This window comes from Phyllobates terribilis, unplaced genomic scaffold (assembly GCF_046119375.1).
Source record: "Phyllobates terribilis strain yellow unplaced genomic scaffold, ASM4611937v1 Scaffold_3__8_contigs__length_932513732, whole genome shotgun sequence".
NCBI lineage: Eukaryota > Metazoa > Chordata > Amphibia > Anura > Dendrobatidae > Phyllobates > Phyllobates terribilis.
The window spans coordinates 775,147,026-775,163,255 of NW_027362763.1; the positions used below are offsets into that span (position 1 = coordinate 775,147,026).

Consider the following 16,230-nt stretch of genomic DNA (forward strand, 5'->3'; position numbering starts at 1 on the left):
AAATGGATCTGCAGTACCCACTGCAGCCACTATGCTGTTGATAGAGCTGTGCCGTGCCGCTCTGCAACTGATCACATCTGGCCGACGCCAGCACCGGGAACAGCTAATTGGCGGTGGTGCCGGGTGTTATCCTCACAGATCTAATATTAATGAGCTATCTTAAGGATAGGCCATCAATATTAAATTATCAATATTAAAGTACCAACAAAGCAAAGAAAAAGGCCTCATTTTGCAGGTAGTATGCCTTCATAGTGCAAACTTCATTGGTGCTACCCTCTGCAAAATAGATGGCATCCTTTCTACACTAGCTTGCCAGAAAAGTTCTTTTAGGAGTCATCACCAAAAGGGCTCAATATTATATAATACCACGATGTCCCGCTAGCAGCATTTCAGCTGATAAGCTGGCAGCGTTCAGCACTCTGAAAGTGACGACACATCACATGTGCAGATTCACCAATCTGGCCCCATTCAGTCCTGTTCTGCACAGTATTCCTTATATGATTCAGCACTATGGCCCCCTCAATTCCAGGTGTTGGGGGTCCCAGAATACAGAACCCAACTGATCAAGAAGTGATGCCATATTCTAGAGCTATGCCATCATTTTATGAAATGTGAATATCCCCTGAATCAGTCATGGTCACTAATCTAAAACGGAACTTCCATGAAAAAAATAAAAAAAAATAAAAAATATGTCAAAATATTTCACTACATTGACAAATGTATGAATTTACTGTAATAGATTCCTAAGAACAAGACAAATCACAAGCTTTGGCATGTGGTCTGGAGAAAGTAAATGAAACGTACCATCTTTAATATTAGATACTTTTACTACCCCAGTGATGGTCACCAGATCTCCGGGGACACAGCTGTCCACTAAATCTTGGCTCAGTTCACATTCTACAGTTCTTGGGATCCGACCGGCTTCCCGCTGATCATCTGACATCAACTCTTGGACTCTGGAAGAGAAAACATATCTTCAAGTAAGTTTGTTATCACTTAGGCAACATCGAGTTAAACTCTCTGGAACTGCGACGGCAACGGAGGTGAAATAGGCTGTTTTTTTTATTTTAATTCTGAAGAAATGAGCCGGCACACCTGTCAGTATAGGTGCACATTCACACTGTGGCCATTAACAAACAGAACAAATCCTAAGATAAAAACAACAAGGAAAAAAACTGCAGTAAGAAAGTAGGTAAGTAAATCAAATTGAGATTCTGGTTTGGCTTTTATCCTATGTCATATTGTAAGGCCCGTTAAAGGGCAATAGTGACTTGTAGGATCGCTGCTTCCAACAGGCGGTGCTAGAGAGTTCAAGTCCTCTTCCTGTCTGAAGATTTGCACCTAAGTTATATAAACAAGATGCAAACCCCAAAAGGGGGAGCCATGGGGGTAAATGTTTTTTTTATTTTTAATGGTGAAAATATGGTAATTGAGAAGGGGTTATCCAAGTAGTATACAATTCCTTTAATAAAAACTAATTAGAAAGTTACTTACTGTAACTTTGTATTTAGGAAGCAAATTATCAATAACAAGGAAATTCTATATGAAGGTGTACATAGACTTTAAAGAGGTTGTCCTCTACTCACACAACCCCTTCTCAACCTGTATGTTTGCACCCAGTAAAATAATAAACATTTATACTCACCTTCTGTCCCATTCCAGCACTGTCTCTCCCGGGGTTCGCGTGACTTTGTTATGTCACGCAATCCCTGTGGCCAATCAGCAATCAGCGGCAGCATCATTCTCCCTGCCTTAAGACAAATCACTTTCATCCGGAGGAAGTGAGAGCTGCTATAGCCCTGGGAGAGACAGTGCCGACGCCTCTGGAATGGCACCGACACCAGGGCTGAGTACAAGTGTTATTATTTTAATGGGTGCAAACATACAGACTGAGAAGAGGGTGTTCGAGTAGTGAACACCCCTTTAAAGAGCCTTGAAACATGACTAGAGATACGGTATCATCAAAGCAAGGACACCAGTCTGTAGGCAGCACGGAGTTTTTGCTCCTCCTCATTAGTACAGGGTAGGGTCACATCTTTTGGAACAGAGCACGCTTACCCTTTCATTAGGTTTCATTGCTTTCCTTCACCTACAAGTGGCTTTATCTTTACTGTAATGTGAAAATGATCACACTTTTTTTTTTCTGTTCAACAAAGAAAACATGAGAATCTGTTCTGTGGATTAAACTGGTCATGTCTGTTAGATTATAAGGGCAGGAAACATCAAAATAAAGGAGACACAAAGTGGAATATAGTGAAAGCAATAAAGCGACACAATAGCAATATGCTAAGATACCCTCGTGAGCCGAATATAATGTTCTCACCATGAATAGAGACAACACCCGGCTGAGCCAAGGAGCGGCAACAGAATAAAAAACCATAACCTTTCCGTTTGGAATAATTATATAATCACGATTTCTTTCATATGGAAATCTTGGAGAATATCTGCTTTATGGAGTGAAGACGCCTCTATAAATCTATTCTGAATGAGACTGAATAGGCGGTCTAGGATGCAGGCAGCAAAGAGCAGGTACGGGGGCCGACTGCTGCATTGTCCTTTTGTGACTCACACTTTGATCTATAGAAGCTTTTGTCCAGAACAGACATGTAGGTAAATGGAAAACATACATGGAGCAGATGAAGGACACGTCTTTATGTCTACGTTTCTCCTTGCGGAGAGTGACAAGCCAAGCCTGGCATGTCAGAATGAGGAGACTTATAAGACATGATATAAAACATACTCTCTACTTGCCTGATTGTCTGCCAATCCACTGTCACTGTCAGAGGAGACCCTCGGTTCGGTGTAAATGAGCGTCCTCGGCATTCTGGGACTGGGCACTAAAACACAAAATCCTGGCTATAAAAAGGACCATTATAGGATTTTTACCACATGCCAGCATTGTAAAAAAACATGATCAACCCCTTCTCCCCATGGCCAATTTCCATTTTTGTACTTTAGTTTTTCCTCCCCTTCTTACAAGAGACATATATTTGTAATTTATCCACCGGCATATCACTATGACGCATTGTTCTTTATGGGACATGCTGTAGTTTTGAAGGATGCCATTCACTTTACCATATAATGTAAAAGAAAAATGGGAAAAAAATTCCAAGTCAGATGTAGTGGTTCCATTTTGGAGTATGTACAAAATCACTTTTTATTCTATTTATTTTAAAGAAGGGGAATAACCGAAATATGTCAATTCAGGAGTTTCTATTTTCCTGACTTTATCACATTTACCATATGAGTTAACACATTTTATAATTTCATGGTTCAGACTTTAATGGACACGGCGATAACAAGTGTTTATTCATAAGCATCTTTTTAGTTTTTTGTTTTTGAATTAAAAAGGGAGAGAAGCAAATGAAGTTTTTATACATTTTTTTTACATTTCTAAACTTTTTTTTATGAACTTTCATTCATTATTTCGTTCACCGGTGAACCTGCGATCAACTGATTGCTTGTATTATATACTGCAATATACAGCAAAAAATTCAGTCCTCTATAAAGCCCAGCCATGGGCTGGTCTACATGGGACTACAACAATGGTGGCAGTGGACTTCAGACTTGAGCTATTCTTGTATCCATCTGAATGGCCGCCATGTAATACTACATTTCCCTGGTAATGGCTGCAGCAGGGGTCATGAATAGCTAGCCACAGCTCTTCCCAGGGATGTTCGGAGTGGGACTTGGAGGGGATTAGCTGATTGTCCTGGGGGTTACATTTTGAGAGGAGTTATCTTTCATTTCATCCCTTTAAAGAGGGATATAAACTGTTCATTAGGATTTTCTGATGAGAAGAGAACTGATAAATATAATTATGTGCTAAAAAATACTTGGTGCTTAAAGGGTTTGTCCAGGTGAGAGAGCTACATGTGACTGCAGACTTCTGAATCGTGACAGTGTGCAATGTGTACGCTGTCATGATTCCCCAGTATTGCTGGTGTGATCGAGCGGTCATTTCCATGTATGGCTTCTCTCTATACAAGTGAACTTGACATATAATAAGCCGTGTAAGTAAATCGCATCCCAGTCATCACATCACAAATCATGGTCATGTGTCCGCTCGCACCAGCAATACCAGGGAATCAGGATTCAGAAGTCCGCAGTCACATAGAGTGATTGCAGACTTTGCTCTCAAACCTGGACAACTCCTATAAATAAGCCTCTGTGCAGATGTGATCTTTACCGTAAAGAAGGCACACATCAATCACATGGATAAAAAACAGCCCCCAGACAGTAAGCTGATCACAGAGAGCCTACTGCTGGGACCACCAGAGATTTCCATGTCATAAATGGACGAGCCAGGTCTCCTATTGTTAGAGATGGTCTTAGGAACGGCTTTCTGCTCCCTCGAAGTTATATAGATCCTAAGGGAGGGAACGGTCTAATAGCTCAAAATCCATTAACAGGGAATTTGAACATGCAATTTGTAACCCAGACAATCCCTTTAATGTGTATGACGCTTTAGATCTAAATATACTTATTAACATATGAGTACACCCCAATCAATACGCCTTGCTAGGTACAACCGATCACATGCAGTTTTGTAAGACTGTCAACACCCATGGAAAGCAATTGATTTTAGTGGGCACTATTCCCTGCCTTGTGTTCTCCTGGAAAGACGTGAAGGACAAGGACGACCGTATTTTACATACAATTATTTTGCCGTTGATGATAATACCTTTCAACTTCTAAAAAGAAAAGGTTCCCTGCTCCGCTTAACAACTTAAAGTGGGTAGTGGGTATATCTAAACTGTGTGAGATGAAGAATGGGCTAAAATCCAGGAAAAAATATCAAAACTACGAACAGAGAAAAAACTTTGGCACTCACCACATGGCTGAAAAGTGGTTCCTTTATTACATACGAGGCGGAGGAAAGACACAGAATAAAGAACGACGGCCGTTTCACGCTGCCAGGCGCTTCATCCAGGCTCTGGAGCCACGGCGTGGTGCCACAGTTTCCTCTGTTCCTGTATTTGATGCTGCCTGCCTCCCGTTGAGCACCACGTGTGGCTCTGTTATAACCGACTCAGGACTTAAACAATGATATTTATCTCCACATATTACTACATTAATTTGATTGCAATTACCAGTAGTGCACATCTATCCACTTTTTATTTATTTCCATATAAAAATATGGTACAATGCCGTATTATATATGCATGAGAAAAATACACCAATTGTGCAAAGTGTAGCTTGCTGCATTGCTTTCATATGGATACATTATGTAAACTGCTATAAAAAAGGAGTTTTCAAGCATTTTACCATACATGCACTTTCATCCAAATGTACAGCACAGACATAGGAAACCTGCTATGTAACCTTAGCAGTATCTGATGGATATACCCTTAGTAATATCTGATGGAGATACAGTCTAGAAACATTTCGCTCCCTAACAACAAAAATGCAATTACCTTCAATGAAAATGTTCAGTTTAAAAATAAATAAAATGCCATTACCTTTGTTGGAATGGTATACTTTCCATCCGGCAGGGGGAGGCTGTGCACATCACCACACATGTTGCATATAAAAGCCATTTTGGTGCATAGTGGTTTAATGTTACTGACCCGCACAACCGTGCCACGTAATGCAACATATTTCCCATACAAGTTGGCCCTAAGATTTTTCAAAGCAGTCAATGGATCATAATTATATACCCTATGGAAGAAAAGTCAATTACTAAACATGATACCATTATTAGCACAGTAATACCAGTGCACACTAAATACCTTGCATGTATGTATGGCACATTGACAATGGGGGTCTCCTGTAGTGGAAGGCCTTCCTGCTCCTGTAACTCCGCTGCATGGCTCTCCAGATCCTTGGTTAATACCTAAAAATAAGTCAAAGAAATAAACTTCAGAGATGGATAAAGGCACAAAAATGAAACAGCCCATTGTTTATAAATCTCAGATGTAAGCGGAGAGGTCCATGATCCAAAGGTCCTTCAAATGCAGAACAAAACAATGGGAGATCACAGCACTTCAAGAATGGTGGAAATAATAGGAATTAGAACTTATCGGGTATATTCACACAGGGCAGATTTGTTGCAGAATTTTCTGTGACTGCAAATTAATTCCACTCATGTTAATGATGCTGTGTGCAGATATTTCTGCTAAATTTATTCAGATACATGGAAACAATTTTCGTTTTTTTTTTTTGAATATTGGCAATTAATCTGCCAAGTGTGAATATACCATGTGTCAGCCGTGCAAATTCACAAGCGTGAAAAGGCTCCAGTGTGTGAGCTGTAACATCCCAAACTCTTTGTTTTTTTACCATACCAGCAGTGCTGTGCCACTAAGCCGCTTTTTAGGGCATTTATATTTTGTGTAACTGCTCACCTGGTGGATCGCTAGCCCCATACAATCCAGGATTTTCTCTGGCATATCTTTCAGCTCCGTTGTCAGTGGAACAGATGACGCAACTTCATTGTCCTGTAGAAGTTCCTTATAGTCTACAAGTATGCTGCCTTTTCTTTCAATTTCATCCTGTCATATAAAAGAGGTAACATCTTAGGGAACAAATGTTTAATCCAAGTACAAATGTACATTGTAAGAAATTATATATAGTAGCAGAAAAGCCAAGACCGGGTCATACTGGAGGACAAGGCCGGGTCATACTGGAGGACAAGGCTGGCTCATACTGGAGGACAAGGCCGGGTCATACTGGAGGACAAGGCCGGGTCATACTGGAGGACAAGGCCGGGTCATACTGGAGGACAAGGCCGGGTCATACTGGAGGACAAGACCGGGTCATACTGGAGGACAAGGCTGGCTCATACTGGAGGACAAGGCAGGGTCATACTGGAGGACAAGGCAGGGTCATACTGGAGGACAAGGCAGGGTCATACTGGAGGACAAGACCGGGACATACTGGAGGACAAGACCGGGTCATACTGGAAGACAAGGCAGGGTCATACTGGAGGACAAGGCAGGGTCATACTGGAGGACAAGGCAGGGTCATACTGGAGGACAAGACTGGGTCATATAGGACAATACAGGGTCATATAGGACATATAATGACAATGATAAATATCCAACAATATACTGACAGGTTAAATTGGCTTCCAATGAAATTCGCCCATGTGTGTGTTTGTGAAGGTAATTTTAAATTGTGAGCTCTTTAGGGAACAGAAATAACTAAATTCAAAACTGGTCATTGAAACTGGATAAATCATAGACTTTTAGACTTGCAGCTATCCACTATCGGGACTGTGAAAAACGAGTTATATCAGATTAACAACACTTCCCAATCGCTGGAGATCCGAATGCTGGGACCTCCACCGATCCCGAGATCCGGGTCTCTGAAGAGCTCTGTGTGAATAAGGCGGTGGTCAAGCATGCAGAGTGCAACTCTGTTCAGTCTTATGGCAGTGCCAAAGACCACCCGAGTGCAGCGCTCTTCTATCTCCGGAGTTCTATTAGGAATGACCACAAAGGTAGTGTGCATGGTTGACCACTGCTACATTCAGAGTCCCATTTCCTGGGATCAATGGGGGTCTCATAGTTAGGGGATATCATCCAAACTTGGGAACACCCTATTAAAGAGGTCCTGCGCTTTGGTCAATCTCTACTGTTTCGGCAAATTCTAAAGTGAAACCGTTGCGACTTCCCCAGGGATGAGCTGGTATTTGTGGGGAAACCTCACAGGGAAAATAAAGCATTACGCAGCGCACATTAACATCAAAGTGTAAGACAGACTGGAACAGGTCGTCCTAAGTAAGAGATGCTCTGTGTAGTCACTCTCCACTATATCCAAGAGATGAGGATCCCAAGCAGAGGACCCCTCTTAACTCAGCATTCCCTAATTGGGAACATGGAAATAGGTTTACTAAATCTGTCGACCCCTTTAAAAGGAATGTGTAATGTTGAAAATGGAATCTGATCAGCAGACAAGATGTTATAGAGCAGGAGGAGCTGGTCAGACTGATAGACAATTTTGTCGGAAAAGTTTCAGAAAAACTTGCATTTTATTCATTGAAATCCCTGGTGTTTATATGTATGAGTCCAGGGGGCGGTCCTATTCAGTGACTGACAGTCTTCCTGTATGACTGTGCATGCAGATAGCTGTCAATCACTAGTAGCACCGCCCACTGGACTCCATTACATACAAACACCACGGGTTTTAACGAATAAATTACAAGTTAGGCCAGGTTCACATGTTCAGTATTAGGTCAGTATTTCACATCACTATTTGTAAGCCCAAACCAGGAGTGGGTGATAAATACAGAAGTGGTGACGTGTTTCTATTATACTTTTCATCTGATTGTTCCACTCCTGGTTTTGGCTTATACATACTGATGTAAAATACTGACCAAATACTAATAGTGTGAACGTAGCCTTATACTGAATCTTTTATCATTCTACTCAGCTTCTCCTCCTTATACCGTGCCGCCCACAGATAACACAGCATGTATAAAGTGACAGGTTCCTTTTAAGTCATATACACTTTTAACCCTGCATCTCACACAATATATTTTGGGGAAAAATTATATCATATTTTATTTTAAAAAAATTGACGATCACCTTGTAGGTATCTACTGGTAGGATAATTGTTCATGACCAAGCTGCCCATAGACATGTTAGCAGTGAGCTAAATGATCATCCAATTGGCAGGTATTGCCCCAGACTCCATACATGATAAGCAGGTCATCGACACAAAGATCTTAAAGGTAACTTATCAGGCTCCCCAAGGCCCCCAGACTGCCACCACTATGTTTCAGAGATCTAGTCCTGCATTTTAAGCAGGTTTGCGGTTTGTTTCTCAAAGTTTTCAAGCTATGAGCAACAAAAAAAAATTGTTATGCTACCCATGATGAGCTACGTTGTCAGGACCAGTGCACCAGGGTGACTACTCCTCTGGGCTAGTCCCGATCTCGGGTGCTGTAATCACTAGAAATGAATGACCTTTTCTTCACCGTCTCCAGTAATTGGACGTCGTGTGCTTCCCCTGAGTGCTGTGCACTGAAGATATGATGTGTGAATAAGTAAGATGTCAATCATGCCGAGTGCGTGATTATTGTACCCGAGGCCAGGACTATCCCTGGGAAATAGATGGCTGCTGCACAAAATGCATATGATGAGGGGTGATACAAAATTGTGTTTGCCACTTATAGCTCCAGAGTTTTTTCACAGCACAAACTTGATGAAGACACAAGAATACAGCTCTGTATGATACTGGTGGCGGTTTGGGGGCCTTGAGAAATATGACAGGTTCTTTTTAACGCACACCAATAAAAGATGAGTGAGGGATACTATAGAAGAACAAACATTATCCTAAGTTGTAGGGAAATCAGACGAGGTCGCAGTGTGCTAATTTAGTGATGGGTTACGATTTGATCCACCATAGAAGTCTAATGTGTAAGAAGGGTCCAAGGCTCCACCAGAAAGATTTTTCAAAGATTTATCGTGGAGCACAAATCCAGATAAGCTGATTAGTACATTCACACTCCACAATAAAACTGTGAAAACTTCATCTGGAAGTGCCTTGTGCCCTTTGCATAAAGAAATTGTTTGCCACCATAGTTGGGCATATATATATATATATATATATCTGTTGTTTTATGCTTCGGCTGCACAGAACTATGAAAACTGTGCACCGGTCGGGAGTCCATAACCAGACAAAATAGCGCAGCATACTCTGTCTCCTCCATCTTCTGGACCAAACATTGCGCCAGATAACAGAAATGTTCCTGCAGCAGTTTCTGCTCTGCGCCAAAGAGAAAAGTAAGTTCATTGAAATAAATACTGTGAATATTATGTGTAGATAAATGTACACGGCCAGTAATTAGTATGTATGTAATATGCATATATTATAAAATCAGACCCCCCCCCCCCGATCTGTGCTAAACATCAGAGTAGATAGAGAATGATTCAGTCCTCGGCCTGTACATCCTATACTGGAGCTAGAATCAGAACCTGGGCCGCATGTGGCCCCCGGGCCGCAGGTTGTGCCCGCCTGGTCTACAGGATGTTACAATATGAGAACCATGAATCTTGTCACTTACCTTATCATACAACTCAATGTGTTTAGTAAAAAACTTCTCAAAGACTTGGACCTTCAGCACAAATGGGGAATTGTCACTGTAAACTGATATACCATGGAAATATTAACAACACACTGCATAAAACTACCTACACAACAGAGAGACCTACGAAAAGTTACCTGGACTGTATAGGGTTTTTTTTTTATTATATATATTTTGCATACAAAAAAAGTAACGAGGAAAAACTAAGTACACCCATATCAGTATGGCTGAATAATGCTTTAGTCAACAAACTCAGCCTGTAATTCTAGATACAGAGTGAAGAAGAGATCCATATATATATATAATTAGTAATTTTTATTAATCAATAAAAACAATCCAAAGAAAAAGATTTAAAAAAAAAAAAAAAAAATATTAAAAACAGAGTGCCCAGTAAGGGGACAGATTCCTATCAATGGATCAAGATTATAAAGGCCCTAGTTAGTACTCAACATATAGTTGATAGCCTATTATAGCATACAGTAAATGGTAAACATCAAATACCTCTTTTAACACTTCCCATAGATTAGACAATGTAAATGGTTAATGGTCTCTATTAGTGATAAGCGAGCATGCTCGTTACTCAAGATTTACGAGCATGCTCGCGTGTTTTCTAAGTATCTTCAGCGTGCTCGGGTGTTATGTTTCAGTCACTCCGTGCTCATGATTTGCGACTGCTTCGCAGCTTTAATACATGTGAGGAATGCCTGTTTCTTAGATATTCCTCACATGTATTAAAGCTGTCAAACAGTCGCAAATCATGAGCACGGAGTGACTGAAACATAACACCCGAGCATGCAGAACATACTCGGCAAGCACCCGAGCATGCTCGCCGAAAGGGTTAACAGAACATACTCACTCATCACTAGTCTCTATGGTGTAATATATGACAAGTATGATCTAAAGTGAGCTAGATTACATACATTGTGCATAACAACCTATAAAACAAAGTGGTTGAGAAGTATTGGGGAGATAGCATATACTGGATAGGCATGTAGTGCACCAAAAAAAATCCAGAAGAAGCAAGCGGGCAAAACGCGCATCAGGGTGAAGGGGACGGTGTCCTGCTCTGGATCACAGATTCTTTTGGTGCACTACTTGCCTGTCAGGTACATACCATCTCCCCAATACTTCTCAACCACATTGCTTTATAGGTTGTTATGCACAATGTATGGGATCTAAATGTAGGGCCAGTCCTTAGTTCACTTTAGATCATACTTGTCATATATTATATCATAGAGGCCATTAACCATTTATGTTGTCTAATCTATGGGAAATGTTAAAAAGGGTTTTTGATGTTTACCATTTATGCTATAATAGGCTCTCAATTATATGTTCAGTACTAACTTTGGGCCTTTATAATTTTATAATTTATTATTTTTCTTATCTTTTTCTTTGGATTGTTTTTATTGATTGATTAATAAAAATTACTATTTTATATATATGGATCTCTTCTTCACCTCTTTTCCAGGATTGCAGGCAGAGTTTGTTGACTATGATATTGTTTGAAGTGCCATATTTTGCATATTTTACTTAATTCCTTATTTGATACTTGAATAATGCTTTACAAGAATCTCTGACCACCTAGCCTGATTGACAACTCCTCAGTGTCCCTCCTTCCTGCTGCTGAGATTTCACGCTGCTCAGTACAAGCTGCAGCGGTCTGTCAGGCCAGGTGTGTGGAGATTGAATACACTTGGGCTCATGAGCTCTCTCACTCTATAGCTGGTCTAATAAAATGCCCATCTCAATATCAGGATTCTACAGCCATTCTGACATGGATTATCAAGGCAAGTACACCAGTCTCATCAAGTTTAAGATATTTATTTAATCATATATACAGTTTGTATTGTGAAATCTGTTGACAGATCCTCTATAAATGCACTGAAGTCCTGTCTATGCAAGTTTGTTGTATTTGTGTAATTTCTTTTTTGTAGCAAAGAAATTTTTTGGTGACCATTGAGGTGCAAACACATGTTTCCATTTTGTAGACTGGTACATGCTGACTTGCTGTTACTTGTGGTGCTCTTCTAGCTCAACTGAAATATTCCATGACGTCTGAACTTTGACTCTTTTCTAATTTATTAGAAAGCATCAATACAAATGCTGCAAACTGTTAAAGAAGCACTCCCACTAACTTTTTTCATCAAATGTGTGCGAGTGTACTAATAGTCACCTACCGCTGCTCTATCCGGTGTCCAGCGCTCTTCTTCACTGCGACGTCATCGCTCTGCAGACCACAGAGCGCAGAGTGAGCTGGAAGTTTCTTTTACAGGGAAACCCTATGGAGCGTCAGAACGAGGCCCAATAGGCTTTCATTGTAACAGCGACATCCGGCTCATGCATAGCGCACAGAACGAGCCGGCCAGTCACAATAGTGCTGACGTCACGTAGAAACAGAGAAGAACAGCGTTGGACACTGGAGAAAGCAGTGGTGGGGGGGATATTAATACACTCACACTACATTACATGTACATATACACACATTTAATACAAATTAATTTAAAGAAGCACTCCCACTAACTTTTTTTAAAGGGAATCTGTCACTCCCTGGGACTTATCTGACCTAATATGGGCATACAGGTGATACTGTGCACCATTTTCGGGACTGTACGCATACAGGAGGCGGACACTCAGACGTACTAGACTGCTTCTGAGTGTCCTCCTCTAGTAGGCGGACACTCCCGAAAAAGGTGTACGTCAGTTCGCACTGTCTGCATCATTACAGTGAATGGTCCCGTCGGACGTATGCGCCGGCGTCGTCATACACTATAATGGTGACGGCAGAGCGAACGTGCGCTATCACATGCACCATTTTCGGGAGTGTCCGCCTCTTGCAGGCGCACACTCCCGAAAATGGTGCACGTCGTAGAGCACGTTCACTCTGCCGTCACCATTATAGTGTATGGCCCAGTTGGCGCATATGTCCGAATCCCGTTTTGCAGAGGGGTTCGGACCTATGCGCTGACGGGACCAATGGGGAGGTTGATCCCACTGTCAGATTCCCTTTCAGGTGCTTTCACATTGCGTTCGGTCGCCTGTTGAGGCATACGTTGAATTTCCCTGTAAAACGTAAGTTTGGACATATGTGCTGGTGGGGCCATACACTGTAATGGTGATGGCAGAGTGAACGTGCGCTATCACATGCACCATTTTCAGGAGTGTCCACCTCTTTTAGATGCACACTCCTGAAAATGGAGCACGTCATAGAGCACGTTCGCTCTGCCGTCACCATTATAGTGTATGGCCCAGTTGGCGCATATGTCCGAATTCCGTTTTGCTGGGGGTTCGGATGTGTGCCCCAATGGGACCAGCGAACGTGACCCTAGACGCAATGTGAATGCACCCTTAAATCCATGTATGGCCGCTCATAGTAGGTGATCACATACAGTTGTACCAAATTTATTAAGAGGGATGTATCTAAAGTTTGGGTCATCTTCTGTTTGATGCTGACACATAGAACACCAGTGTTAATAAATTCCCCCATTATGAGATGTTTTTGTCACTTAAACCGTATTATTGAGAGAAATAAAACGAGACACAATTATAAGACATAAGTTTATGTTTATTAACAATGCCAATGTTTAATCATATACTCTGCCTCTATTTACGGTACCAGGCGGTAAGTACTCGGTACATAAGAAACACGTGGAGGACTAACCAGTATCCGAGCAGTGTCATCCTTGACATAGGAGACCAGTAGTAAATCTCAACTATAACAAGATAAGACGCTGTAGACAGGAGTATGGCACTCACAACTGCAATGGTGAGACATGTAAAACAATAGCCGATGCCTTCTCTCAGCCTGCGTCGCTCATAACGAGACACGGCGAGGTACATCCATGTTTCTCTCGGAATCACGTAGCTTCTAGCTGTATACACCGTAGGCACGTCCATGTAAACAGTAAGAACAAGTACTAGAAAGTGAGTGAAGTAAATTTGTCCAATAACGATGTAGCCAGCAAGATTCCAGGGGGCAGGAAGATCCGGGACACAGGATGCAAATGTCGTCACTTCAGCGAACGTGCTGATAACCCAGATGACGATCTGCAGGGCGCTCATTCGCTTTAGACAAGGTTTCCTCCTCAATACAATGATCTGCTGCTCCATAGTGGTGACAACCTGAATCATCAGCCGAGAACAGGTCGCCAGATGTTTGAGAAATCTTCAGTGAAGAAATATCCAATTGAAATTGTAGAGATGCTGAACAGCTCCAAGAACACGTCTGACGTCTCCAACCAATCAAGGAAAAATGGTGGAACATGGCTGCTTTTTTAGGCAGCAGTTATTGTGAGGCGGCAGAGTTCTATTATTGTGAGGCGGCAGAGTTCTGATTGTCAGAGGGTGGGGCTCGGTGATTATGAGGCGGCAGAGTCCTGATTGTCAGAGGGTGGGGCTCGGTGATTATGAGGCGGCAGAGTCCTGATTGTCAGAGGGTGGGGCTCGGTGATTATGAGGCGGCAGAGTCCTGATTGTCAGAGGGTGGGGCTCGGTGATTATGAGGCGGCAGAGTCCTGATTGTCAGAGGGTGGGGCTCAGTGATTATGAGCTGGCAGAGTTCTAGGTTCTATGATTCTAGAGCAGCATTGTTCTATGATAAGGAAGTGGCAGGGTTCTAGGCTTTGTATCACCTATCTTAATCAATGTCTTGCTTTCCCTCATCTGTTTATTACTGCGTCCTCCATATCAATAGTTTTATGATCAATTGTCATTATCATCTGTAATGTACAAGGATTTCACACGGCCTTGTGGGTTTAAAGGGAATCTGTCACCCCCTGGAATGTATATGATCTACTAACAAGGGGATACAGGTGATATAAATGTTAAAGGGAACCTGTCACCCCCTGGGATTTATCTGACCTAGTAATAAGGGGATACAGGTGATATAAATGTTAAAGGGAACACTCCCGAAAATGGTGCACATGATTGGCAGAGCGAACATGCACTATCATGTGCACCATTTTCGGGAGTGTCCGCCTCTTGTAGACGCACATTCCCGAAAATGGTGCACGTCGTAGAGCATGTTCACTCTGCCATCACCATTACAGTGTATGGCCCCACCGGCACATATGTCCAAACTTACGTTTTGCAGGGAAATTCAAACATATGCCTCAACGGGCCACCGAACGCAATGTGAAAGCACCTTAAAGGGAATCTGACAGTGGGATTAACCTCCTCATTGGTTCCGTCAGCGCATAGGTCTGAAGCCCTCTGCAAAATGGGATTCGGACATAAGCGCCAATGGCCATACACTGTAATGATGCAGACAGTGCGAACGTGCATCATTTTCGGGATTGTACACCTACAAGAGGAGGACACTCAGATGAAGTCTAGTCCCTCTGAGCGGCCACTTCTTGTAGGCGTACACTCCCAAAAATGGTGCATGGTAGAGCGCACATTTGCTCTGCCGGCACCATTACAGTCTATGGCCCCGCTGGCGCATACATCCGAACCCATATTTTGCGGGGAAATTCGAATGTATGCACCAACAAGGCCACCTAAAGCAATGTGAAAGCACCTTAAAAGGGAATCTGTCAATAGTATCAACCTCCCCGTTGGTACCGTTGGGGCATACGTCCCGAACCCCCCTTCCTCCACGCAAAACATGATCTGGACGTATGCGCTGACGGGGCCATAGACTGCAATGATGCAGACAGTGCAAACATGCACTCTGACGTTCACCATTTTCGGGAGTGTACGGCTAGGCTACAAGTGTCAGACAGTCAGATGCAATCTAGTACATCTTAGTGTCCGCCTCCTGCAGGTGGACACTCCCGAAAATGGTGCATGGTAGAGGCACGTTTGCCCTGCCGTCACCATTACAGTCTATGACCCCGTCGGCACATACGTCCGAACCCCCATTCGGGGGGAGGGATTTGAACATATGCCCCAAAGGGACCAGCGAACGGTTGCATAAATACAATATAAAAGCACCTGTGAAATGTGAACATGTGCAAATTGCATTCATTACCTCTACATCACACAGACGATGCTCACAACCATTCCCCATAATCAGTTCATGTGTATTCAGCGGTACAAAGACCACTTCAGCCTCAATACAAAGACGTGGCTGATAATACTGGGGGATGCGCTGTGCTTAATAGCATCTTTTCCCTTTTTGAGATGATACAGATAAGTAGCAGATATATTTGATCTGATACAGGGAGAAATGGCGCTACTGCCCTGACTCCTGACACCAG

At 42.3% G+C, this 16,230-nt stretch overlaps 1 protein-coding gene across 1 annotated transcript in view; it reads right to left on the bottom strand.

Annotated features, from left to right (window-relative positions):
- The window catches only part of LOC141257582 (DNA helicase MCM8-like), a 43,784-nt gene that overhangs the window by 21,581 nt on the left and 5,973 nt on the right, over positions 1-16,230 (bottom strand). The window contains exons 4-9 of the mRNA XM_073672257.1: positions 10,013-10,095; positions 6,348-6,494; positions 5,733-5,836; positions 5,463-5,661; positions 2,752-2,837; positions 805-956 (exon numbers count right to left, since the gene is read on the bottom strand). Of these exons, the coding sequence (XP_073528358.1) occupies positions 805-956; positions 2,752-2,837; positions 5,463-5,661; positions 5,733-5,836; positions 6,348-6,494; positions 10,013-10,095 (771 nt within the window). The remainder of the gene's footprint in view (positions 1-804; positions 957-2,751; positions 2,838-5,462; positions 5,662-5,732; positions 5,837-6,347; positions 6,495-10,012; positions 10,096-16,230) is intronic.